Consider the following 27,926-nt stretch of genomic DNA (forward strand, 5'->3'; position numbering starts at 1 on the left):
TGACGGAACATTCGCTCCACAGAAACGCCATGGGCGTGGCCATTGGAATGCGCGTTGGAGATGATTGACAGCGAGGCAGGAACAAGCTCGCGACATGCAAATGAGCCGCGCTCCGCCTTTAGCGGCTGCCCATGTGGACAGACTCCATGCCTTGTTGTTCTCCACGCCCATTGGTTCCCTCGCATCGACATGTTTTAATCATGTGCAAATGTACTGCGGGGTAGGCTGCGGCGAAAATACGAAACATGGATTCTATTGAGGGTTCGCGCTATTCCCTTCTTGTATGAGCTACCGAGCGGCAGGAAACAATTTTACACATCATATCGTTTCACAAATATTTTATTTGTCCAGTGATTTAAAAAGTACGACAAAACACGCTGTGGAGCAGAGCCATGTGATCGGGAGTCTAATGTTCCACATTCTCCCGATCCTATGGCTCCGCTCCACAGCGTGTTCTGCCGTACTTTTAAATCACTGGTAGTATTAGGGCGGAGTTGCTCTGACGAGGGCGGAGCTTGAACGGGATGCCTTTCGACTTGTGTTTTCTGTTACTCCAATCGCCATCTTGTTGCTAGTGAAGTGATGTGTGTCTGATGCATTTCGGTGGCGCTCTGGATGTCTCTTGACTGTCTTTGGAAGCCGGTGGATTAAACTGTGATTACCAACCACGAACATTTGTACCAGGGGCTTGCATTTATTTGTTAAACGGGAACACATTGTATCGGTGATCAAAATGAGTATCGATACTCTATTGGAAGCGGCCAGATATTTAGAGTGGCAAGCCCAGCAACAACAGATTACACGTGGTAAGGCGGGGGATTGAATTGCCGGGGGATTTGATTGCATGGGTCTATTAAGAAAACATATATATATATATATATATATATATATATATATATATATATATATATATATATATATATATATGTGTGTGTGTGTGTGTGTGTGTGTGTGTGAATTTCCAGGGATTTTCCAAGCAAAGTGCATTTTCATGCCGGCTACATTATACATGCCACAGTAAAATTACATTGAAACAATTATTAAATTAACGATTTATTGTTAGCATTGGGAATGGGAGGTCTTTGTCTTAATGATCCTTTTCATGGATTTCCACAGTTGGTAAAGTACAGTTTTTGTGACTAGGGCATATTTCGCTCACTCGGTTTCCGGGTTAAATCCAGGCTATATTTAGTGCGCTACTACACTTGTTTGCGCTGCGGTGGGTGGTTACATTTTCACCGACAGATCTTTCTAGCGCGAAGTGTTTCTTTATTTTCTCAGCCACATCAAGCTACACTTTTTTGCGCTGATATTAGCTGTGTTGAATGTTTTAAATTAAAGCGACAATTTCGGCCACCGATTATCGTATATAAACAAGGGAGTTGAAAGTAAGGCAATGTCGTATTCCGTATACTTTGGGCGGTGGCAATAGACCATAAGTTGTTTTTTACATAATGACATTGCCGAGTGGTTATCTCATGACTTTCAAGGCCAGCCTCCTTTTTTCCTTAAATTCACTTCCTCGTAATAAGACCTGCTCTAGTATTTTTTAATGTTTTCGAAACATTTATCTGCTGATACTGGAACAACAGTCATAGTGAGTAAGATTTTACTGGCGACTTGTTTCGAGTGTGGATTTACCGCTTTAAACAAAAAGGTCTTTTTGTTTCATTCTCGAGGTGATGTGTCAACTAAGCCACACCCACAGCAAATACCGCGTGCTCTAGGTCCGCCCTCTTCAGCCACGTGCGCGCCAGACTCTCCCCCTCCCCTCTCTTCATTGAAGACAGGTCACAACTGAGGAGAAAATAGGGCAACTGCACCCTCCCTCAATGCAGAAGTTATATAATGTACATTTTTCATGCATATCTAAATAACAGCTTTGCTAGACATATACAGATGGTTTGATAAAATAAAAAAACTTACTGAACAGAATAAGTGCATTTGTTGGCACAATTTGTCCAATAAGACAGCTCTGCAAGTTCTTTTTCTTGAAAAGCCCTTTTCAAATGTACAAATTTTGCATGCACTCTATGACCTTGTAAGAAGATGACCCAATTACATGTAACCTAACAGGGTGAATTAAAGGGCTGTTTTTTCTGGTCTTTATTGTATACGTTTCTTATAAATGTTATAATTCTTTTGTTCTCTTTTTCTTCACTTTGTGGCATTATACCTCCAACACTAGTTAAGCTGTCACTTGCTATGTGCACATTTCTTTTAAACTATAATGTGCAACAGTTTGAACAAATCATGTTCATATTTATGCAATAAGGCACGAGAGGCCATGCTATATTGTGAATATAGTCACTGCTGAAAGGCGTTGTTAATCTGTTAACCTGCAACCCCTCCAGCCCTGACTATATTCACAATATGGCACAGCCTTGAGTGCCTTATTGCTTTTATAAAACGGTAACCACTTTATAAAATTATCAAGGACACAAATAGTTATTAAAATGTTATACTTTGTAAGTACAATCATTAAATGCCATCCGTCCGCCAGAAAATGTAGTCCCTGACAGTGAACAGAACGTTGCTCGGCAAAATGAATATCTCAGCGATGTGTGCTGCAGAGTGATACATATAGAAGTTCCATGAAGAGGTCAGATCTGTGCTTTATCACGAAGAAAGCACGGCTGTCGACCAATCAGCATCCAGTACTGGAACTATCCATTTTATAATGAGAGTTAATGAACGTGTGAAAGTTTTCTAGCTCATTGTCCATGCATGTTTTTTCCTTTCTCCTTTTTGTTGTAAACTGTTTTGGGTAATTATATTTTTAAGATGCCCATAATTACAAAAGAGCCTTTTACCAGCAAGTACATATTTGACTTATGTCTTTCAAACAAATCATCCAGAGATTTGCTGGAAAAGTTTGTGTATAAATGAAACCTGTCATTTTTGCATTTTATATATTTTTTGTTTAAAAATACAATTAGAGCTTGAAATTGATAAAATCCTCCTTTTTTTAATCTTATGAATCTTTCTGGTCAAATTTGTTCGGGAATATGTGTTTATTTGTCCGTATCTGTGATAAGGCTGCCAAATTAAAATTAAGATGAAAAATGGACATTTGAATATAAAAAATATGCATTTGAAATTAAGATGTGTTCCAAGCACTGATCAAAGCGTTTTCTTTGTAAACATGCACTAGATGGACGTCTTGACTGTTGAGCCATCTTACTTTTTGTCAGCGTTTCATGCTTGAACGCAACATTTTTAAGACAACTTGTCAAGTTAACAAGAACTTCAACTGTTAAAAAATGTGTGTTGATACACCTGCGTTTTGTTCTGTTGGTTGTGCAGATTGAAAAATCTGTTGATTACTGAAGTCTGAAATTATGTCTTTAAAATGTGAATATAATTCAAGTTATCGTATTTAATTTGAATTTTGGTAATATTCAAGTGGACAATTTGAGTCAAGTTTCTCAGCTGATGACAGCCCTAGTCTGTGGTGTATCTCATCATTAACCCGCTTAATGAACGGTGTTTGTTGTTGTAGTCAATATGTAATGTTACATTTTAGGGAACTTCATTAGATTGTTCGTTTTGACAGTTATGTCATGTTGATTGCTATAGCAGAATTACATTCACTTGTTAAGTGTCCTGTGGACCACCAAAGTATCCCATCTGCAACTTGATGTCTCAAGAGATTTCCATGCTTGTTTATGGAGAGCAATAGATTGCACTCTCATGGCCAAGTTATTGGAACACAGAGCTGCTTAGTGTTTACAAACCCGGCTATGTAATGTTTGCACAATGATACAGTTCACGTCAAGGGTTCAAGTGTGTATTTGATCGGTGTTTGTTATCCCATGTCCTGGTAACGCGCAATTCACTTTGTATTTAAATGTCAAGAGTGTAGAGCAACTTTGGTTATAAGATGGAGAAATATACATGAATATGTTCTTTTATTTTTGGAGGCTTGTGTTCTCAATCGTTCTGAGAGCATTACATTTCACTTTCAGTATTTTGCATTCTTGTTGATGCTGAAGGATTCCAGTAGGTCATGGTTTGATCACCCCTTTGTCTGCAGTGTATTCACATTCACCAGTTCCCAAGATGTAGTTTCTCTGTCGAAGGAATATCTTGCTGTGAATACAACACTGTTGGCTGGCTTTGGACAGTGGCCCAAATTCCTCCCCTCTCGCATTAAAATTCAAACATTGATCTGAAGTTGCAGCTCAGATGCAAGTGAATATGTATTGAGTGAGCTAAACAATAGCTCCATCTGTCAATTAAGTACTGGTGGATTCGTTTCAGGCTGCAGACTGTATGGCCCAGCCTCATATTCCCCAGGCCAGCTCTTGGCTTCTCATGCAGACTGGTGTGTGACATCACGTTGTAGAGCTGCAGACAAGGCAAGAGTCTTACTGGGGCATATCTCTTAAAGAGACAGGCCATTTAGAACAACTAACTCACACCCCACCCTAATTCGGACATTGGAGTCATGAACTATTGATACCTGGCTGTTTAAAATGTAGACTTTAGCTCCACAATTGGCTTTTAAGCCATGTTATATATGAATGTCATATAATGGTATTAAAGTATTCCAGAATTCTCTGTCAATGTGCACAGGGTGATGGAGAGAGTGTCTACTTCACATTATTTATTTATACTGCACAAGCATGAGAAATGATTACTGAGAGCCTAGATGTCATTGAGAAGCTTTAATTAGTTACAATATGAGTAAATTGGTATGAATCCCTAGTGTTTTTACAAGATTTGCATAGGGGGACACAACTTATAGTGCAGAAGCATGGCATGTCAAAACACCTTTAACATGTGTGCTGTGGTCCAGATTTGATCATTTAATTCATGACATTTAATAGATTAACTTGAAAACTGTTTTAAATAGGCTACCACACAAAGATATAGAGGTTGCAGTGAGAATTTAGACATTCTTGTTACCATCTTCAAGGCTCAACAATAATGACTGCCTGCTTGCCCAGGGTCACTGTGAGGTGGATTGGGGCTAGTGCTGTATTTTCACTCATTTGACATTTTTTGATCTCGAAAATGTGTTTCTATGCCTTACAAAGTATACATTTGGATTTCTTGGACGTCTTGAACATTGTTAGGCAGTCAGCAGTTTTAAACTTTTCACAAAGGTAAAATAATTAATCTGGCTTACATAGATAAGGTTTTGTTGAAATTGCAAGAATACTTTTGAAGCCATTTGTAAAAATGAGTTGGAAACTAATGTAATGCTTTGCATTGCATGCCAATGTTTTCCAGCTAAGCTATTGCTTTTGTGAAGAAAACATAACATTTTATGAAAAATACAATTCTTGCACATTTACATACAAAAGTACATTGCTAAAAATAAAACATATAATTGTTTTGTGGTGGTGGGGCCAGTAAAAATCTGAACTACTGGCCCCACCAGGATAGCAGATAAAATACTTGTCATTGAGTTCTGGTCTTGCAAACTTTTTAGCAGCAAAAGATTAAATCCAAGACCTAGAGCAAAATAAAATATATAACTACATAAAATATAATATATATAACTACAATTTTATCACAGTCTGTGCGATGTACACAAAATTGCTGAAATGAAATCAATTTATTTTACTCCAAAAAAAATTGTAATTCTCTAAAAAACAAATGGTGTTTTATTTTTTAAATCTGTTGGTAGATTTTGGAATGGAAAGGTGATGTAAATCTTTTGGTTATTGACCAAGCAGACATAATTAAAGCCCAATCCTGATAATATTAAAATGGCCAAATATCCAAATAAATGGTCCCTACCAACACTGGAAATCCATGGAATAATCAGTGAGACAATGAGATGCCATTCTCTGTGCTTACAATTTGTTTTTTAGATTTAGCTTATGTTAAATGTAATTTTTTTTGTACAGAGGAGGAGGAGCGTCGAGAGAAGGCTCTGCTGTCCCGTGAGGCCGAGCAAAAGCTCTTTGCCCCCGTTATCCAGCCTGTCCAAGTCAACCATGTGACCTGGATAGATGACATGCGGCTCGAGCCGCAGCGCCACCACCAGCAGCACCCACCGGTCCCGCCCCCTCCCCTCCCACCACCTGTTCCGATTGCTGTCATTCCCATTCCGGTGCTCCCTGCCAACCCTGTGGCCCCTCCCATTCAGACTACCTCCCCACTTCACATGGCTCCACCCATGCCAGTTGTCACACCTTTGGCCACAGCCCCATCTCCGCATGCTGCCCCTCTTATCAGCCCCACCAGTAAGGATGCCCACTCCCCTCCACAGCAGCAGCATCATAATTTAGTCCCGCAAGTGAAGACAGAAGCCAGCAGCATGCCTCAGTTAAATAACAGTCCCAAACAGCAACAACAGACACAGGCTTTGCTGCAGCCTTATCCAGCCCCGATCATCGCTGCTCAACATCCACCACAGCAACACGCCCTCTTGCCCCAGCCAACACTACCCCAGCCTCAGCTCACACCAACCCAGAGCCAGTCGAGCCAATCACCCAGGCCTAACGGTGCAGCTGTGGAAGATGTGCGCAACCTGGATGGGAAAAGGAGACCAGGAGGGTGAGTCAAATAGGATTTTACAGTGGTGACTCAACACCATAACAAAATAGTTAAGTTTATTTTACAAAAGTAAATAAAAATCTCTTCAAAATCAAACATTAAAATATATTAATATTATCCTGAACTGCATAGGTCCAACAATATGCAAAGTTATTAACATGTTATTAATAATTAAAAAAATTATAAAGACGGTTAAAAAATAAATGCATCGGGTCCTGGGTATCTCGGCGAGTATTGACGCTGACGACTACCCCTGGAGTCACGAGTACTAATCCAGGGTGTGCTGAGTGACTCCAGCCAGGTCTCTTAAACAACCAAATTGGCCCGGTTGCAAGTGAGGGTAGAGTCACATGGGGTAACCTCCTCGTGGTCGCGATTAGTTGTTCTCGCTCTCAATGGGGCATGTGGTAAGTTGTGTGTGGATCGCAGAGAGTAGCATGAGCCTCCACATGCCAGGTGTCACGCACAATGAGCCACTTGATAAGATGCTCGGATTGACAGTCTCAGAAGTGGAGGCAACTGAGACTTGTCCTCCGCCACCCGGATTGAAGTAACCGCACCACCACGAGTACCTAGTAAGTAGTGGGAATTAGGCATTCCAAATTGGGAGAATAAGATAATAAAATAAATAAATGCATAAACAACTGCAGAAGCACCATTTACCAGTCTAACACATAGGACGAACACTGAGAACAAACACAATTTTCGCCATGTTAAATTGACGCCATAATATTGTAGGGTGTGATTGGCTGTCAACAACAAAAATTTTATTTATTTTTAAACTAACCATTTTGCTATCCTAACACAATTATATGGTGTTAGGGTTCCCCCTCCTCAAAAATCAAAATTTTACCCCTGCCTGCAACCCATTTTTGGGTCATGACCCACCGGTTTTAAACATTTCAAAAATAAATTGTAGACATTATGTTGTGGAACACAATTTTTTCAAAGAATGCATCTATTGTCATAACTGAATGACATGTGGCAAGTGGGTTAACAATTTTGCTATAAGACTGCCATTTTAAAAGTAGGTTACAGTCTTGTGTGGTGACCCAAGATGAAAAATAATGCTGACCCTCAGGCCACACTGTATTTTAGGTTGCAATCTGAAGTGTTGGTTTTTACTCAAATCTGATAATAAATGAATCATCCTTATATACACCATTGCATGCAAGTGAACATGATATGAAATTAATGGGTTGATTTAAGTTTACATGCAGCCTTAAAACTATATTTTTTCCCCCATAGAGCTGGAACTCGAGAAGTTCACAACAAACTAGAAAAGAACAGGTGGGTGGACTTCTGTTAAATTTTTTGTGTTAATTTTGACAAATAGAAGCAGAGAATATAAACCCTTGAAGGAGCAATTGTTCAGAATTGAGGTTGGAGCCTCAAAGAAGTCATTGGGGTTGGTAACCAAATGGTTTCAGGACTTATCACAGGCACAATAACATTCATAAAACTAGTGTACTAGTTTTTCTCAGCTTAATTTACCTTTAATCTATGATTAAATGTGTTATTATTAGTGGTCGACTGATATATCACAGAGGCCAATATTTGCTGTTTTTAAATTATCAGCATCAGCCGATACATTTTCCCATTTGCCCGATTAGTTTATTAAGCAGCGACAGCGCCGAGAATAGCCTGCTTGCATCAGAAGGAGCTGTCTGAAATATGTAAATAACCAACCACAATTTGTTTTTCGTTACGTGCCATAGTGTCTCATTTAAATGGTTGTGCATATTAGAAAGTAGCACATACACGAGCACATACATGAGCACATACACGAAAGACGTGTATGTGCTCATGATGTTGAAGTCCCTCCCTCTTCTCAACAGTTCCCTGTAAATGTTAACTGTCTTGTCTAATGATAAAAAGGCAAATCTCAAAATGTCTATAATCGCCGTCTGCAAATATGCATATATCTCCTTTAAACAGACTTAATTGACATGCCTCACAAAACCTCCAGTGTTTTATTCCTGTTGAGTGCTAATATTTAGTCCTTTTGAGCGTTTCATAATACCTGTATGAAAGCTGTGTCCATCTGACTTATGAATGTTGGACGATGGTCAGTCCGTGAAACTCCAAGCAGGTGATCCGGGCCGAGTAAACTGGACTTACACGAGTGAGCGAGCAACTTCAAAGTAAAAGCTCTTCACATGCACAATAAGTAAATGTCATATTCACTGTGCACTGAATGTACAATTAGTTTGATTCAGTCTTTTGTGAGAAAATGTGATTGTTAATGTGCACATACCATCCATGGTTGCTGGTTACTGCGTGTACTGTTGTTATGTATTACGATTACTTTGTGCAACATTTAATAAAATGTGAAGACTAACCAGAAACCAGGAGAAACTGCCATCTAAAACACAGAAAAACCTTGAGTAAATATAATGCTAGCGAAAAGCCAAGTTGTGTATATGTCATTTATTGTTATTTTAAAGTGTGTGATATATTGGTAATATATCGGTCCATCGGCCACCCTGCTCTCTGGAAATCGGCATCGGCCATTATAAAACCCAATCGGTCGACCTCTTGTTAATATCAGGAATTAAATTAAAACAAAATTTTCTACATATTTTGGAAAAATGACATTTAAAATAAAATAAATTTTCATGACTCTAAAATGGAGCAAAATAAAATAAACGTTAGTTTTTAACTTTTTGATGTACATTGTATTATAAAATTTGAAACCTTTATAATGCACCTTCATTGAACAGGAAAATGCTTGTGTTAAACATATTTGAATGATATCAAACAAAACTAAAACTAGACTTCATAAGAGTATAAAGTAATAAAGTAAAAAACTAAATAAACTTAATTAAAATAACTAATTGAAAGTAAGAAACAAATAAACACTGTTATAACAAATAATAAGTTCCCCTTGTAACAAATATGATATTATAAAAGCAATTGACTGTTGGCTTCTTCCTCACACCTCTGTTACTTCCATCACCAAAAAATGCTTTGCTCAAACATCTGTTAAAACCTTCATGAGTTCTCAGTCCAACTTACTTTGCTCAAAACACAAGAGGTGAAACGATGCATGCTTTTCTTTTTTGTGTCACAGACGAGCACATCTAAAAGAATGTTTTGAGACCCTCAAGAAGAACGTTCCTAATGTGGATGAGAAGAAAACATCCAATCTGAGTGTCTTGAGAAGTGCTCTCCGCTACATCCAGGTACATCACAGAGAAGCATGGTATATGTGCTATTACACAAGGGTTGGACAAAAGGGGTAAATCCCACGAAACCTGTCAAGAAAACATTTGGGTCATATTCCATCCCAAACTCAAAAGAATGATATAAGAAAATTAAACCTATTTATTTTGGACCATTACATTTATTTTTTGCATTGTGACATTACTTTCATGACATTAAGTGCATTCCCCCAAATTCTCATTACTGTAAATATTTATACATCAGGGTTTCCCCTAGGATTTTTTTTCAGCAGCTGCGTTGTGCACATGTCCACGAGCCTACAACGCTGGACCCGAATTTACGCACGTCGGTGGAGGAAAAAAAAGCTTAAAACGCCCTAAGAGTCATCATAGATTTGTTATTCATGTTCGCCTTGTAATGTGTGTTAATTTACTGGGAGTTTATGACACTTGAAGGGCTCTGGACACCCAGAAAGCTGTAGTAGTTATAACTGTCAAATAATAAAATGCCTCTATGCAGAAAATTACTTGCACTATTTTTATTAAACAGAAAAGGGGGGATTCTTAGGGGGGCTGTTGCAGAGATCAGTGGTTCTCAACCAGGGGGCCGAGGCATCTTTGGCCAGAATATGACTTAAAATATACACTCACCTAAAGGATTATTAGGAACACCATACTAATACTGTGTTTGACCCCCTTTCGCCTTCAGAACTGCCTTATTTCTACGTGGCATTGATTCAACAAGGTGCTGAAAGCATTCTTTAGAAATGTTGGCCCATATTGATAGGATAGCATCTTGCAGTTGATAGAGATTTGTGGGATGCACATCCAGGGCACGACGCTCCAGTTCCACCACATCCCAAAGATGCTCTATTGGGTTGAGATCTGGTGACTGTGGGGGCCATTTTAGTACAGTGAACTCATTGTCATGTTCAAGAAACCAATTTGAAATGACTCGAGATTTGTGACATGGTGCATTATCCTGCTGGAAGTAGCCATCAGAGGATGGGTACATGGTGGCCAATGCTCAGGTAGGCCGTGGCATTTAAACGATGCCCAATTGGCACTAAGGGGCCTAAAGTGTGCCAAGAAAACAACCCCCACACAATTACACCACCACCACCACCAGCCTGCACAGTGGTAACAAGGCATGATGGATCCATGTTCTCATTCTGTTTACGCCAAATTCTGACTCTACCATCTGAATGTCTCAACAGAAATCGAGACTCATCAGACCAGGCAACATTTTTCCAGTCTTCAACTGTCCAATTTTGGTGAGCTGTTGCAAATTGTAGCCTCTTTTTCCTATTTGTAGTGGAGATGAGTGGTACCCGGTGGGGTCTTCTGCTGTTGTAGCCCATCCGCCTCAAGGTTGTGCGTGTTGTGGCTTCACAAATGCTTTGCTGCATACCTCGGTTGTAACGAGTGGTTATTTCAGGCAAAGTTGCTCTTCTATCAGCTTGAATCAGTCGGCCCATTCTCCTCTGACCTCTAGTATCAACAAGGCATTTTCGCCCACAGGACTGCCGCATACTGGATGTTTTTCCCTTTTCACACCATTCTTTAAACCCTAGAAATGGTTGTGCGTGAAAATCCCAGTAACTGAGCAGATTATGAAATACTCAGACCGGCCCGTCTGGCACTAACAACCATGCCACGCTCAAAATTGCTTAAATCACCTTTCTTTCCCATTCTGACATTCAGTTTGGAGTTCAAGAGATTGTCTTGACCAGGACCACACCCCTAAATGCATTGAAGCAACTGCCATGTGATTGGTTGATTAGATAATTGCATTAATAAGAAATTGAACAGGTGTTCCTAATAATCCTTTAGGTGAGTGTAAAATTATATGATAATGATATAACTTTATTAAAATGTTAAATACTGCTAGAATCAACATGTAAACTGACATGTTATTTCTTCAATTCAACTCCTTGTTGTTTTTATTAAATAACATACAGTTCTTGAAACTTCTAGAATCACAAATTTAATGCAATTACTTTAATCTTTTGCGAGACCTAGATTCTGCTCATAAAAAGTTTTTATTTGGAAACGCATTGATTTTGCTACATTTATTCCTCTCATTCACATTAAAATGGCTTTTTCCTCCAACGAAAACAAAGCTCTCTTCATTATGGCACGCTTTGCTTTTGTTTGAGAACCCCATTTTCTGTTTTCTAACATCCAGATTAGTGTGGATGTGGCCTTAAGGCTGCCGCACACTGGACAAGAAGTGTCACGCCACTTCGCGGCTGGGACACCACATGATGATTAAGGGAATTTGGCCTGTGCGTTACCTCGTATTTATTCCCCTGTGAAACAGGAAGTCATTGCTGAACAATTTCATGTTCGTAGTCACCCAAGTGCACAATTTTGTTTTTAAATATGAATAGGAATATACTTTATTTGTATTTTACTCATAAGAATTTCCAGGGTTGCCAATAATTGTGGCCAATATGTTTTGGAGAAAAAATATTTAATGAGATATTTCCCCTGAATTAAATATCAAATGGATAAACAATGCAGATTATTTTTCACAGCCGCCTTTGCTCATATTTACCAAGGGTGCCAATATTTTTGGCCACAAATATATAAAACTCCTCTCCTTCAGTCAGTCAACAGATCCTAATCTTTGCTCGTTCATTGAAGCAGTGTTTTTGTTCTGTGATTCAAACCAATGATGCTACTTCACTGCCCACACTTGAATGCTATCGGCTTGTGCTATAATCAGTCTATATAGGCATGAATAGCACCAAAGCAGTCTCGCGCGTCTGGCTTCAATAGGGAGAGACATCGGTTAATGAGAAATATGAGTCAGTGTATGGAGGTGAACAAGAATGATTCATTCACATTAAAGATTTGTTCAAAAAGAGTGATTAGTTTACAGACGAGAAAATCACTGCTGTGTGTAGTGTAGCAAGCTAACTGGGGCTAGCAAGTGTTAGTGGCAGTGCGCTCCTGCTGCATTAATGTAGGGGAATCACTGTACATTATGGTAGTATTTATTGTACTGCAGATTTAAATAAAAAAAATTATATAATGTTGCTGTTATAGTAATGGCAATGCAATAAGTATTGTGAATATTTGTATTTTCTTAAAGACAATTTGGGGAAGAAATGTGCTTAATCAATGACAATATTGTCAATGATACAATGCATAAATTAATGGTTGTAAAAAGAGACTTCATTGTCTTAAACGCAAAGTATGTAAAAAATAAATAAATATTTTGATATTGCAGTGCTCTGTCTGGACATTTTATGTGGGATGTTTATGTGAGATTAACCAAAACATGGTATCTGGCTTTATGCAGTTTTTTAGGATAGCTGGTGTGGACTGAGGTTGTGAAAGTTAATTTTTGAAAGTGAGGATGTGAGGAAGTGAGGACATGAATGCAGGTCAAACTGCTGGTGAATGTTATTGCTTTTTTGACCTATATTAAAACTGAAGATGGATCCAAAAACAATAAAAGTTTCCAGCTATTGAATTTAATGATATACATGATATATGATACATTTTAAAGCAAATTGAGGGTAATAACATGTAATTCATAAGCATGTTGCCTTAAGCACTGGAAAAATGGGTTAGGAATAGGTCACAAGATGGCGATTTGTAGTCTGTTTCCTTTCTTATACTCCCCTTCCCTCCTTCCCACCCACATACACTTATTCTCTGCACATACTCTACTGGCAGAATGGTGTCATATACATCTGCCAAACATCCATAGTTGAATTCGAATTTGTGTGGGCTAACCAAGTCGTAATATCTTTTCCTTACAGTCTTCCTCAGTTTATTTTCTTCCGAGTTAGAGGTCTGCCTCTTTTTCCATTTGGCATTTTCTTAAGCCATCATCTGGTTTCTTTACCTGATGTTCAACATCAAATGTCTGTAGTTTTGAAGGCTAATTTATAATGGCATAATAACGGTTTAGTTTTAATTACAAATTAATATTATGCATGTTTAGAATGGTCTAATAATGAATTATAATTTGATGGACAATGACAGAATGTAGGTCAAAATGGTTAATAATAACAATCTCTTCGCTCACCGTCTAAAAGTGGGTGCACACTGTACGATTTATAATAGTCCTTTACGATTGTTGCTTGTCAGACTGTACAATATGAACGCATTGATATTGCCATGGCACACTGTGCAACGTTATGTCAGACTGCATGATATACATCGTAGCTGACTGTGGTCCCAATCGTCCCAAACAGTGAACGTGACTCAAGTTACGGGAGTGTTGTGGAATAGAAGCGAAGCAGCGACATTTTTCTCTCGCTCTCTGAAAGTCAGGACAACAGCATTTCCTTTCCTCCAATACCACTTCATCACGATTAATCGGCTGTCTGTGAACTTGACACACTGAACATTGTAAGATTGCCAATTTTGCCCTGCATCGAGAGAAATACTTGAGGATTCCTGAAATTTGTCTCAGACGGCAGAATTGCCGTGATAATTTACGCCAAAATCGCACAGTGTGCACTTGCTTTAATGCATATTGCTCCACAAAACTGGAAAGCATTTGCTCAATCTAGCAAGCTCTAATCTGATTGGCTGAATTTACTCAACTACCGGTAGTAAGGGCACACAGACATTTTTATCAGTATGCCTGAAAACTAAGTTGTGTTTACAAGGTACTGGGTTGATACAAAAAGTGTGGATGAAACAATCATAGAATTTGACTGTTTGCCAAGTTGGTGCCATCAAATCTTTAAAAGATACTCTGAGTCTGTGAAATAATCAGTACTTTGACTTTTAGACAGGCAGATATTCTGTTCATAGAGACCACACACATTTTCCGCTGTTTTCCCAGTGTTTTTTATATAAAACTATTCATGAAAACGTGGCGTTTTAAAAATAATTTTTCACGCCAGTCTTTTATTTCGCTTCAGTTAAACCGGTCCCTAAATGACACATTAAAAGAAAACGAATTGTGATTGGTCACTTTACATATCGGTCAGACGGTCTCTTCCTGTCTGAGTTGGCATTTTTGGTCAGAATATGTTGTAATTTGGACCAGAATACAAGGTCTAACTGTGTAAGACTTTGGTCAACATAAATGTTTTTTACTTGTTACAAATTACTTTTTTATTTCCATTTGGAAAAAAGTTTTAAATGTATTTGAATTGTCTTTTATATCAAAACTTTATGCTGAAGAAGAATAAAAAAGCACCACGGTCAGGATATATAATTTAACTTGCTTTTACTTTTATCGACTGCAGCCAAGACAATTAGTATTAATGCATAGGTTCTCAGGGGAAAAAAGGGGCCTTTTTTAACAAAACGATATGCATTTGTTGGCAAGTTTTAAACAGGATCTCAAAAGCTGTAAAACTGAAATCAGTGCTGATTAATAAGACCCGATAAACACAAGGGAGGGATTGTGGGCCGCCTGCTCGCACGCTACTGTCTTCTGCAAGCCCTGTCGTCAAGATCTCTTGCTTTCTCCACCCTCCCCCCTCCCTTGCCCGCTCTCTGCCTGCTTCACCGTCCACGTGAGGCATGAGCACATGGCTAGTGCGAGCTAAGTGACGTCAGCAGCTCTTCTGTACTAGTCCTCCCCTCACTCCCTTGCTAAGCATGTGCATGCCAGACTCGCACATGCCTACTGAAGCCTGTTTAAATAAAACAATGTGGCGGAGAACATCTTGAAATACAGTTTTAAAAATGTAATGCATGCTTCTGTAAAAGTAGGTTACACATCAATGTTCAAGTCTGTGTCCTTGTATGTTTTGTTTCTTTTCTGGGCTATAGTCTTTTGAATCGTTGTAACCAAGGCGACCACAACATACAGAGCTGGTGGTCAGTGGACAGCAGGGAGTCCCTCCCTTCAGTTTGTGCTTTCTGGCTGCAGATTGAGTTTCTTTACAGATTCTAATCTAGATTCAGTTAAATTCTGTCTGCAGGATTAAGCAAGCACAGCTCTCTTCTTTAACACCCACCAGTTATATATACCATCTGCATATCAGTGCCTTAGTAAGTCTAGTAATGTTTAATTTTCAAACAAGCCATGATGAGTTATGCCATCAGAAGCAATGTTGAATGGGCAAAATTAGTTTTGACCAGTGGTACACCATTATGGGACATATGTTCAAGCATTCAACTGACAGGGTTTTTCAATAACTGATGCTATTAGGAATTATCGAGAGAGTAAATATTTTTAAAGTATTTACTCTAGTGGTCAACCAATATGGGTTTTTCAATAATCGATACTAATGCGGTTATCTATTGAGCAGCTATATTGCACAGTATTTATTCAAGTGGTCAACTTAGATTGGTTTTTGATAACCAGTATTGATGCCTATCTATATATTTTTATTGATAACCAATATTGATGCAAGTACCTAGAGAGCAGATATTTTTACACAGTTGTATCACAATAATCTATAATCCCCCAAGCCAATGTGATTAATTTGGCCAAAAACTTGATAAATCAGTCTACTATTTACTTGCTCAACATTTATCTCAAAGTATTTGACAACAGAAAATATGCATTATTAATTGAGACTGTCATACGATTTTGAAACTGAGACACTTAATCAGTCAAACGGGCATTGATTCTGATAATCTCTAAATGGCAAAATATCAGCCATTTAATCAACATGTAAAAGACTGTAAGACTGTAAAACACTAAAGGTCGAATTGAGCCAATCACATTAGCCCTTGCCTCTCTATTACACCTTCTCCTCATCACCACATTGCTCCTTTCCTGCTCTGTTGCCAAGGAGACCATAGCGGGTTCCAGCTGTTGCCTTGGTAATATCCAGTGGGACCTGGATATCTAGTCAGTAGGGATGTCTAGTCAGTTTCTTCACACAAAGGATGGAATCTGTCCAAAACAGACCTAGGTTCAGTCAACACAGTTTTATACACTCTGTAGAGGTAGATTGAATTGTCTTATGCATTCAATTCAGCTTTGTTTATGTTGGGATTTGAGTCATCAGAAGTTTATGTATTAGTGGCATGGTTGTCACAATACCTTAAGCATATAATATGTAACTATACCAGCTAAATTATCATGATACCAAGTAGTATAATGTTACATGAGCACTTCTACAAGTAGTATGCTCGTATATTTTGGAATGCTTTGTTTTGTATAGCAAAGGCAGACCCTGGTGGATACTCTGTTGTCGTGGCATATTTGTTAAAAATGGAGGAAGTAATCATTTAAAAGAGGCAGTTCCTATAATGTTATAGTAACTTAAATGTAAAGCAAATAATAGTAGATACTATATATGTGGTATCATTGTGTATATACGGTAATGCCTTTTGAAAAATACTGCGGCACCAGTAATTTTAGATATACCACTGTGGCACCACACTTTGTGCAACATTAACAAGTGTCATTTTGAAGTGGTTCTCAGGAGACCTTTTTGAGAAAATTTTTGTCACTTCCACTTACTAGAGTCTGTGCACAGGAAGTGTCTGATTTGGGATCAGATTCCCATCTCTGTGTTACAAGTGTCAAGTGACTTTTAAGCAGTATTTTCCAGCAGTTCTATGCATGTACCCAAATGCTACCCAGAATCTACTATTTAGAGAAGGGTTCAAAATGAACTTTTTGCCACACTTGGAAATTGAGAATTTCACTGGCCAAAAATATTTGTTATGGGCCATGAATCATTATTTTAGCAAATATTTTTTGTTCTTATGACAGTTAAGTCATTTAGTTGATGTTTTCTATGTTCTAAGAGCATAAAAAAAAACATCCATTAATTTGTATTTACTCTCCACAGCTCATATCTGTCGGCATTTGTTACTTGATAAAATATGACACTTGATGAAGAACCTGATTATAAGACACAATTAGTTCATTATTTTTCAATTAATAACACACAATTGTTTATTATTTGTGACTGCATAGTATTTAAGGTTGGTTGGGCACAATTCATGCAGAGAATGTGAGGTGTTGGCTTGCACTTATTGTCGTGAATGTGTGTTCCGTGTTGACCTGCTGTGCAAAAGGGTTTGTAGTGCCAGACAGTCCAATCTGACTAATCTTGGATCAGGCTTCACTAAGGCACACTCTCCCTCTCTGTACTCTCAACCTACTGCACCAGCCACATTCATATTCTCTTAATACTGTATCACTGAGTTATATAATTCTAGACATACATTCACACACACCACCCTCCAATTGTGCGAAATTACTGCATGCACTCTCACTGTCTCACTGCTGTCTATTCGTCAGCATTTAGAAACGTGGTCTGTCTTACTGTATACTGCAGCCCTCTGTAACTCTACAGCAGTGATTCTCAACTGGTGAGTCGTGACCCAAATATGGGTCACAAGTCTGTTGAGATAGGGTTGCATACACCAGGAAACAAACATTAGCCAAATTGCCGGATTGCATGGTAAATGTACAACATTAGCTATTCACACTTGTAATAGTTTTGCCACCATTCACACATCAGCATCGAAATGCTGTAAAAACTTGTGATTTAATTTTCAGAAAACTCTTTTGCTCCTTTGTAAATCTTGTTACCGTGGGAGGCTATAGTTATTTATCATAAATAATGGAATCGCTTACTGTTGCTGTAAGCTGTTGACAAATCTCTTCCGATGAGTTTTCCTATCTGTCCAATTTTACGCCCTTTTTTTTCTCGTTAAACAGTGCAGAGTAATTCTGTCATTTCTGTCAGAACATTGTGATTGGCCCAAAGCAGATTTCTTACATTATTGCATCCTTACCCCATAAATGCTCAAACCTTTACAGTTGTGCATGAAAATCCCGGGAGATCAGCGGTTACAGAAATACTCAAACCAGCCCATCTGGCACCAACAAACAGCCATGCGATTATCTAATAAACCAATTGTCTGGCAGCAGTGCAGTGCATAATTGTGGTGAGAAGAATATCATCTCAGAATGCTATTCTGCCATATCATTTTTAAACAATTTAATCAGTTGGCAGCATAGTATAGCAAAATTAATAATAATAATAATAGACTTTTTTTTTTTAAAAGAGGACAACACGCTTCCCATATCTTGTATTGTTGGCGTCAAAAGCAGTGCATCCGATCAAACTACGGTATTTTGGCACAAATGCCCTCATCCTAGAAAACCATGAACAAAACTACGCAGGATAGGAGAAAATTCAGTGTAGTGAATTATTGGCGTAATAAATAACATGTCAGTGGTTGAACTTAAGAACATTTTTGTTTATTATTGTACAATGAACAAATGTTGGGTTGCCATTTGATGTCCGATGTAAAATCTGGATCCTGAAATTAAATCAGTTGAGAACCACTAATCCACAGTGCTAATAGTTATTTGGAGCCAAAAATGTCCATGTTGTCACACAGTTCTTTGGCTTAGTGTTGGTGAGGGAAGGGTGGAGGAGGAAACAGTGTCAGCGGTCACGTGCTGTGAGCTTTGACAGATGGGGTTGGGTGCTTTTGCTCTGTGCTGTTTGCTTCTGAAAAGCATATGACCACATATGTTGAGCATGCTGTCACAGTGCAGTTCAGTTCACACCACTTTAATTTTTGTTCTTGCACACCCTTTTGTCTTACGCACATTTCTTGAACGTGGACGGACGTACCTGCTCCTGCTTCAGGGTTTAAATGTCTAAACAGTTAGTTCCCTCTAGCCTGGTTTGATGGCCCACAGTCAGCTTACTAACACAAAAATTGGGTCAGCAAACCATTTGCCTGCGTGACTGCCACATTCCTGCCTTCTCCCTCCCTTTCTCTCTTTCCATCATGACTGCACACTGTTGCTCTCACACTGTTTTAAAGGCCATTGTCTCGTCTTTTTAACCAGCACTTTTTAAAATCAAACCTAAACTTGAAACTGCTTCCGTAAAGCATGAAATTTCATGGTTACATACACTGATAAGATTCATACAAGTGGACAGGCAGGTTTCTCTGGTTGGTCAGATTAGTTTACATACACTATTTGTACATCTTTTGCTTTGGCATTCTGAAAGCAATGTCAACGCACGAGGCCAGCCAAAAAGATGGTCGGATCGGACTGGGAACTATATAAAAGAATAGTTACAGGAATTTAAAATTCAGTAGTGGTTGATGCTGATCTATACAGAACAGGGTGGCCGACTACAATATAATCATTCTATTTATTTAAAGAAATATTTGAAAACAGAAAATGTGCGCTGATGAAATATATAAAAAAATTATCCCATTTAATTCCTTAATAGAGAAGTTCCCGATCTGTTTGTGCACACATCATCAGTGCATGTTATTCCAAAGAAATCTTCGTAATTTTTCATAAAAATGTAAAGATTTGCTCCGTCAACTCTGAAACAACTTTCTTTTTCAGCTTGGTACCGTGGACTTTTGGTTAATGTTTATGCTTTTTATTCATTGTATTAGGCTACTGTTGTACGTATTGCAGCTGTTCTAAAATCTTGCCAATAGTTAACACAGTAATTTAATAGGTTAATGTCATAAAGGATACAGCAATATTAGGACATTATGATAGATGTAAAAAATGAAGCACTTCCATTAGATTATGTCAAGATGCTCTTAAGGGTATTTGATTCTAGTCATCTCAAAATGACATATATTTACAGATTTTTTCAGTCAGATATACAGTTGAGTGCATAAGTTTGTATACCCCTTGTAGAATCTTCAAGAGGGATCATAATGTCGTTGTTTTTTTTATCAGTACTACCCTTTTGAAGCTATATGACATATAGTAACAGATATTTACAAATATTCCACAGGACAAAATAATAAATGAATTTACACAGAAGATCTTGTTAAAAAAATTACGTCCCCTTGGTTCTTAATATGGTGTGTTGCTTCCTCAATGCTCAATGACGTTTGTATGTTTTGTGTGATAGTTGTGCCTGAGTCTCTACTTGGAGCTGCTCACTATTCTCCAAAATTCCTCCAGGTACTGCATGTTTTTTTTGGTTTTCCAGCATGTTCTGCAGATTTGAGTTCTTCCCAACAGTGGCTTTATGATGTTGACATCCAGCTTTTGATAATTGAGGCAATTGAGGGACTCGTACACAACTATTACAAAAGGTGGAACTCTATTAAGCCAAAGGGTTGTAAACTTTTGAACAGGATAATTGTTATTCTACTGCCTGGCCAAAAAAAGTTGCATACTCTAATATTTAGTTGGGCCATCTTTAGCTTTGATTATGGAGCACATTATTTGCACATTAGTTTCACCTTATGCAGCGTCACAACATTTATTTTTATCCGGAGTTGCAGTAATTTTTGGCAGAGATCTTGTGTTGATGACGAGAGAGTCTAACCACTCAGTAAATTCTTCTCCAGCACATCCCAAAGACTTTCAGTGGTGTTAGGTCAGGACTCCGTGGTGGTCAATATATGTGTGAAAATGGTTCCTCATGATCCCTGAACCAGTCTTTCACAATTTGAGCCCAATTAATCTTGGCATTGTCATCTTGGAATATGCCCTTGCCATCAGGGAATAAAAAAATCCATTGATGGAATAACCTGGTCATTCAGTACATTCAGGTGGTCAGCTGACTTAATTTTATTGCTGCATAATATTGCTGAGCCTAAACCTGATCAGTTGAAGCAACCCCAGATCATAACACTGCCTCCAGAGGCTTGTACAGCAGACACTATGCACGACGGGTCCATCGCTTCATTCACTTCCCTTACCCTGACGCACACATCGCTTTAGAATTGGGTAAATCTGGACTCATTAGACCACATTAACTTTTTCCATTGCTCCACAGTCTAATCTTTATGCTCCCTAGCAAATTGAAGTTGTTTTTTTCCAATTAGCCTCACTAACAAGTGGGTTTCTTGTGGTCACACAGCTGTTTAGTCCCAATCCTGTATGTTCTCGTTGCATTGTGCGTTTGGAAATTCTCTTTCACTATTAAATATTGCCGTGAGCTCTCTCCGATCTTGATCATTCAAGATTATTTACCAACCACATTTTTTGTTAAATTTTAGTTAAAATAATTGCTGCCAATGGATACACTTTTATCACAGCAATAATGATCGAATTATAGGCTCTTAAGTATCTGCTAATTTAAAATCAAACGGTGACTGTGCCAGGCAGTGTATTTTGTCTTGAAGTATTTTGACTACTTGTTGACTACATAAACTTTTGTTATGCAGTACTATTTTTTTTCTTTTGTATACATTCTGAAAGGAAGTAAAAGTCTGAGACAAAAGGGGGATGCAATATTTTACACTCAACTGTATATCCAGTCTACCAATAAAAGTGGTTACATGGCTGTGAACAAATTGCTCTTTAAAAAAAATAAAAATAACCTTTATTAATGAGTTTCCGTTATGACCTATTTTTGTCTATCATACTTGTTTTCATTTCATAAGTACTTGGGCTACATTTATGGGGTAGCATCCATTTTAATGGTAGCCTATGACAGTCGATATATAATAGATAGTCTGATGAAAGGAGTTCTGGGGTGAAAGTTCTGTCTGTCAAATCAACTGCTGCGCTCAAACAAGTTTTTTAAACTTTGCTGGTTATGTACAGCTTTGAAAAGAAATAATCATCTGGAAATTTGAAAAAGTGCATACATACATGCACAAGTTCACAGAACTCAGTGTGCCTGATATCAACACAGTGATAGATGAAAAGCATACACATCTGAAGCTCAGTTACAGGTACTCCATTCAAATGGGAATTCTGCTCTAAATGTTTTTTTTTTTTGTACTTATCGTTTTTGTTCTTTATTATCATGCATTAACACACTGACCTGGGCTGCATTTCCCAAAAGCATTGTAAGCCTAAGTAGATCATGGAAACCATTGGTGCCAATGGTCTCTACAACCAACTTAAGCTTGCAATGCTTTTGGGAAATGCATCTTTCATTGATGAATTCAGTCATGAAATCAGAGACCCTCGAAATTCGAACACGATTGTTTAAAAGAGACGCATATTACTAGGCATAGTATGGCGATGGTGCCTATCCACTTGGGATCAGATCGCCCAAAGTGCATCTTTAATACCAGGGAATAAACAGGACACACAGCGAGTATGTGTGTGAAAGAGAGAGTAAAGTCAAAACTGATGCACTAGGTTAAAATGTTTTTCTTGTTCCTGTTTTATCTGTCAAAATGATGGACAGCATTTGAAATTATCGGTCAATGTTTCTATCGGTAAATAACCGCTAAATAATTTTTTTATTAATGCTACTCCTGGCTACCGACAGTGTCCTAACAGAAAGAATGAGGATGTTTGATAGAGGGAGAATGAGTGTTTGTATAAATAAAGATGATTCATGCTTTAATGTGCAAACAATATTAAAGTGCAAACTGCAATCATGTTTGGACGGAGAGTAATTTAGCGTCTGTCTCGCAGACTTTGAAGCGAAAAGAAAAGGAGTATGAGCACGAAATGGAGCGTTTGGCACGGGAGAAGATCGCCACACAGCAGAGACTTGCGGAGCTGAAGAACGAGTTGAGCCAGTGTATGGACATCATTGAGATTGACAGGATAATACGTCAGACTGTCCAACCCGAAGATGACCAGGCCTCCACATCAACAGCATCAGGTACAAAATACATTTGCGCACAAATTTGGTTATCAGGCTAGTTCTTTGTCCATTAATGAGATATCAAAATATTCCCCTGAGATCTTGTGCACTAAAAACAAACAGGATTTAGTTTTTGATGACCATTTTCTCATAAATGCGAAAATCGAAATTACCATTAATATTTTCCTCTCTTTCCAGAGGGCGAAGACAACTTCGACCAAGATGGAGAAGACGACATCCTTTCCTCTCCATCCTCTGCACCCAAACCACCAGCACCGTTGGAGCCCCATGCTGCCATGCTGCCACCACCTATCCTCCCTGCACACATTTCTATACAACACAAATCCAACACCCCACCTACCGCTCCACCCACTCCAACCCAACCCGCTGTGGTCACTCCTCAAGCAATCGCCCCCGCGCCTCCATCCCATTTGGTCTCCGCTCCTCAGCCGACAGTCATCACCCATGCCTCTGTATCCCATGCGTCAGTCATCCAAGCGGTCAACCACGTCATCCCCGCTGGCCATAAACATCTGGCGCACATTGCGCCCTCTAGTGGCGGCCAACCAATCGGACATATCACTGTGCATCCAGTGGCCCACCTTTACCCACAATCGGTGGCTGTCTCGCAGCCAGCGGTTGTGGGACGCATCACGCATAAGCTGGCGCACCACCACCATGCCCACGGCCATATTAATGGCACTCCGGTCACAGGCCAGCAGGCTGCCATGGTGGGAAAGCCAACGGCAGTGGTCGCCCACCATCACACTGGGCTGGTGGGCCAGACGGTGCTAAATCCAGTGACTATGGTAACTGTACCGCCATTTCCCGTGAGCACGCTAAAGTTGGCCTGAGAGGGTACAGAGAAAGACTTCAACGTCCAATGAACATCCTGTGTGCCCCACGAAGTGAGCAGCAGAGAATACAAGATGTGAGGTGACCTCATTGTTGTCCGAACTAGTTGAGCTAGATGACAAAGGATGACTGGATCCCAATCAGAATTTCACTACTGTCCCTAATACAAGGTGGGATTTCGTCAGGATCGGAGTGTCCTGTAGCCAGTCGTTCGGGACACATTCATGCCGACGGTGCTTGCGTCTTTTGCCATGCAGCATTAGAAAGACTTGCATTTAATGCACTTGCTTTACTAAATGATAAGACGGTGGTTGTCAGTCCTATTGTAACGTGAGAGTGGAGTGCAAAAAACAAATCAATTCTCTTTCTTCTTTGTCCCACTTTGTCTATCTATCCTTTTTTCTGTTGTGTTTAATGTCAGATATTCAAACAGTCTGCAAAAATGCTTTTCTTCTGTTTTACATTCATTGATCAAAAAGATCTTGAAAATGTTCATCAAAAACTTAGAGTGCTCGAAAGCAATGCATAAGTCCAACAAAGCAAGGAGTGCGAAGAAACAAATTTGTTCATTTTGGGGCTTTTAAAATGCTCTTTAAAGGAATATTCCTAGTTTAGTGCGAGTTAAAAAGGTTGATTACCACAAAAAATTATTTTGACTTGTCCCTTATTTATTTAAAAAAAAAAGAAGCAAAAACGATGGAAGTGAATGGGGCCAGTGCATAAATGCTACAATACACACCGTTTCAAAGGTATAGCCACATGACGTAAACATTATACGTGTTACCGTGATTTTAGTGTGATGAAATGGCTTACTAACCTTTTCTATGTGAAGTTATATCCAATTTTACAACTTCATCATCATGACAATGTAACCCTGTAAGCAATTTTATCACTCTACAAACATTTAGATCCAATTTTATCACACTAAAATCATGTAAACCGATATAATGTTTATGTCTTGTGGCTATACCTTTAAAACGGTGTGTATTTTAATGTTAATGCATTGGCACTATTCACTTCCATTGTGCCTTAATGTAACTGCAATTTTTGCCTTTTTTAAATACACAAGTCAAAGTGTTGTCTGTGCTAATCAATATAATGCTACAAATGCTATTATTGAGCTTAACTTGTATTGAACCTAGAATTCTAAATGTGCCTAAGCTCTGAATCAAGCTCAGTTGCGCCACCTGCAGCCTTTGCAATGCAACGACATTGCTGAATTTATACACATGCCATCTGTTGGCACCCACGAAACAGAGTCTTAAAGTGTCCAGTTGGATGGCGAAACGCAACAAACTATAACATAATTTAATGCGATGTTCACCCAAAATGAAAACTGTCATCATTTGCTCACCCTAATGTTGTTCCAAAACCAAATGACTTTCTTCTGTGGAGCACAAAAGGAGATGTTAAGCAGTATGTTAGGGACTGACAGCCTCTGTCACCATTCACTTTCACTTGTGTGGGGGTAAAAAAGCCCATGAAAGTGGATGGTGACTGAGGCTAACATTCTTTCTAAAATGTTAGAAAATTATGAGGATGAGTAAATGATGACAGAATGTTCTGGAATCTTTAATGATCAAGAGAGATCTGTATGCAGCGAACTAACGTGTATTTGAAAGTACATTCAAGCATTTACAACCAGCAAGTACTCAGAATATTTATCATTTAATAATGCTTAGATTAAGCATACTTTATGGAAACCATTAAAATGTTATACTATGGATATGTTGGGCATTTTTTTCTCTCTTCAAATCAACAACATTATCAACATTCTCATGTGCTTTACAGTTGTAGCAACATGATAAATAAAACTTCAAATGAAGTCTTAGGCCACGTCAGCACAATGACATTTTTGTTTGGGGACTCAAAATGAATCAGATTCACGTTTCTAATGTCGTCGGTTTCCAAAGTATGCAGTAATGGAAAGTAATGGATAAAAGGCGTAAACCTAGTGAAATCAAAACAAGAACATACTATTGTGGACGTGAAAAAGAATACACAAACACAATTTCCGTGCACACATTCATAGATGCCATTTAATGTGGCCACAATAGTCCAGTGTACATTGGTGCTGTTATATGCATCTATACTGTGTTCATCATGTAGTACCTACATGCTGTGCAGCCATTTTCATTTGTTGCTTTTATTTTTTGCGTAATTGTGAAAACTGTTGTGGTAGGCAGATTGTGTATAAGCATTTGGTTTTATGGGGTTAAAAACATGCTGTTTCCTATTGCAAACAAGACTATTGTTATCAGGATAAAAGCCCCTTCACCAATAGCAGTGTAATGCCTCTCTCAGAGTTGTCATACTTAATGTTGCTTTTTGAACGCACTCACATGGTTTAACCTGAAAAAAGTTAGCCCTGTTACCCTGTCTAAACCCAACTTTTTACTGATGATGGTTAATTACACCATGTTAAAGGCATAATTCACCCAAAAGGACAATTCTGTCATTTACTCACCCTCATAATGTTCAAAAACCCTTATGACTTCCTTCCATGGAACACAAAAGGAGATATCAGACAGAATGTTAGCCTCTGTCACTATTAACTTTCATGGCACCTTTTCTTCCCATACAATGAAAGTGAATTGGAACAACATGATGGTGAGTAAATGATGACATTTTCATTTTTAAGTGAATTATCCTTTTAGTATCTATATTGTTGTTTTATACTGTCAGTTTCAAATGGAACACTGTGACTTCTGCTCTCAACATCCTCTTCCTGCTGCAAAACCCCTAAATCCGAGGTTTGGATTTTCTGTTGAATGTGTTCACTTATTTTAGTGTCTTTTGGAAATGTGAAGATGGAATGATACATGCTGTGCTTCACACTTGGTTAAAAAAACAAACCAACAAAAAAAACAAAATGGCCTAACCATCGTGAAATGTATTAGTGTGTTATCATTTTTTTATATTTTATATATGTATGTGTGTATATGTATATATATATATATATATATATATATATATATATACACACATACATATATATGTGTGTATGGATGTATGTGTATATGTGAGGTATATGCACGCATTCACAAAGTATATGTGTATGTATTAGTTATACTAATGCCTGCTTTTGCATGTAGATTACAGTTTTTTGTTTGTTTATCCCTCCCCTTTTCATTTCTGGGACCATGTATCATACTGTATGATGTGGACAGGACCGTTAGACCTCATTCTACGTTGATATTATATATAAATAAATGAAAAACTGCATTTTCCCTATGGAGAAAGTTTAAGTTATATCGCCTGTACATTTTGGGCTGCATTAAGATCGAATTGTCCACCATGTTTAACTGAAATAATAGTAATAAAAGTTATAAAATATGCTAGATACAAAACATAATGACGATTCATAATAAATCTTATGACATTTACAAGTCAGTTGTACTGGTCTTTTTTCATCTGTAACACAATAGCATTTATATTTACAACCTTTTTTTATGTATAAAAGTTATTTCACTTTGTCACCTAAACAATGTTCTATACATTTAGCATACCAAATATTCCTCTTTAATTATTATTATAATATAGGCTAATAATTTGGGAACACATTTCCTAAAGGAATAGTTCACCCAAAAATGAAAATTCTCTCATCATTTACTCACCCTCATTCCAGCCTAGATGTGTATGACTCTCTTCTGCTGAACACAAACAAAGATTTTTAGTAGAATATCTGTAGGTCCATACAATGAAAGTAAATGGATACCAAAATTTTGAAGCTCCAAAAAGCACATAAAGTCAGCACAAATGTAATCCATAAGACTCCAGTGGTTTAATCTATATCTTCAGAAGTGTTATGATGGGTATGTGGGTCAGAAACAAATCAATATTTATATTTGTGGCCAAAAATATGCACACCCTTGGTAAATACGAGCAAAGAAGACTGAAAAATATGTCCTTTTGGTTTCATAAATATTTTTCTCCA

The 27,926-nt window shown here is 38.2% G+C and overlaps 1 protein-coding gene across 1 annotated transcript; it reads left to right on the top strand.

Annotated features, from left to right (window-relative positions):
* Window positions 1-580: 580 nt before the first annotated feature.
* On the top strand, window positions 581-27,903 carry mntb (MAX network transcriptional repressor b). The gene is made up of 6 exons (XM_052103628.1): window positions 581-806; window positions 5,862-6,513; window positions 7,762-7,803; window positions 9,587-9,698; window positions 22,960-23,152; window positions 23,333-27,903. The coding sequence occupies exons 1-6, from the start codon at window positions 734-736 to the stop codon at window positions 23,986-23,988; spliced, it is 1,728 nt and encodes a 575-aa protein (XP_051959588.1). The 5' UTR covers window positions 581-733; the 3' UTR covers window positions 23,989-27,903.
* The last annotated feature ends 23 nt before the right edge of the window (window positions 27,904-27,926 follow it).

This window comes from Xyrauchen texanus, chromosome 34 (genome assembly GCF_025860055.1).
Source record: "Xyrauchen texanus isolate HMW12.3.18 chromosome 34, RBS_HiC_50CHRs, whole genome shotgun sequence".
NCBI lineage: Eukaryota > Metazoa > Chordata > Actinopteri > Cypriniformes > Catostomidae > Xyrauchen > Xyrauchen texanus.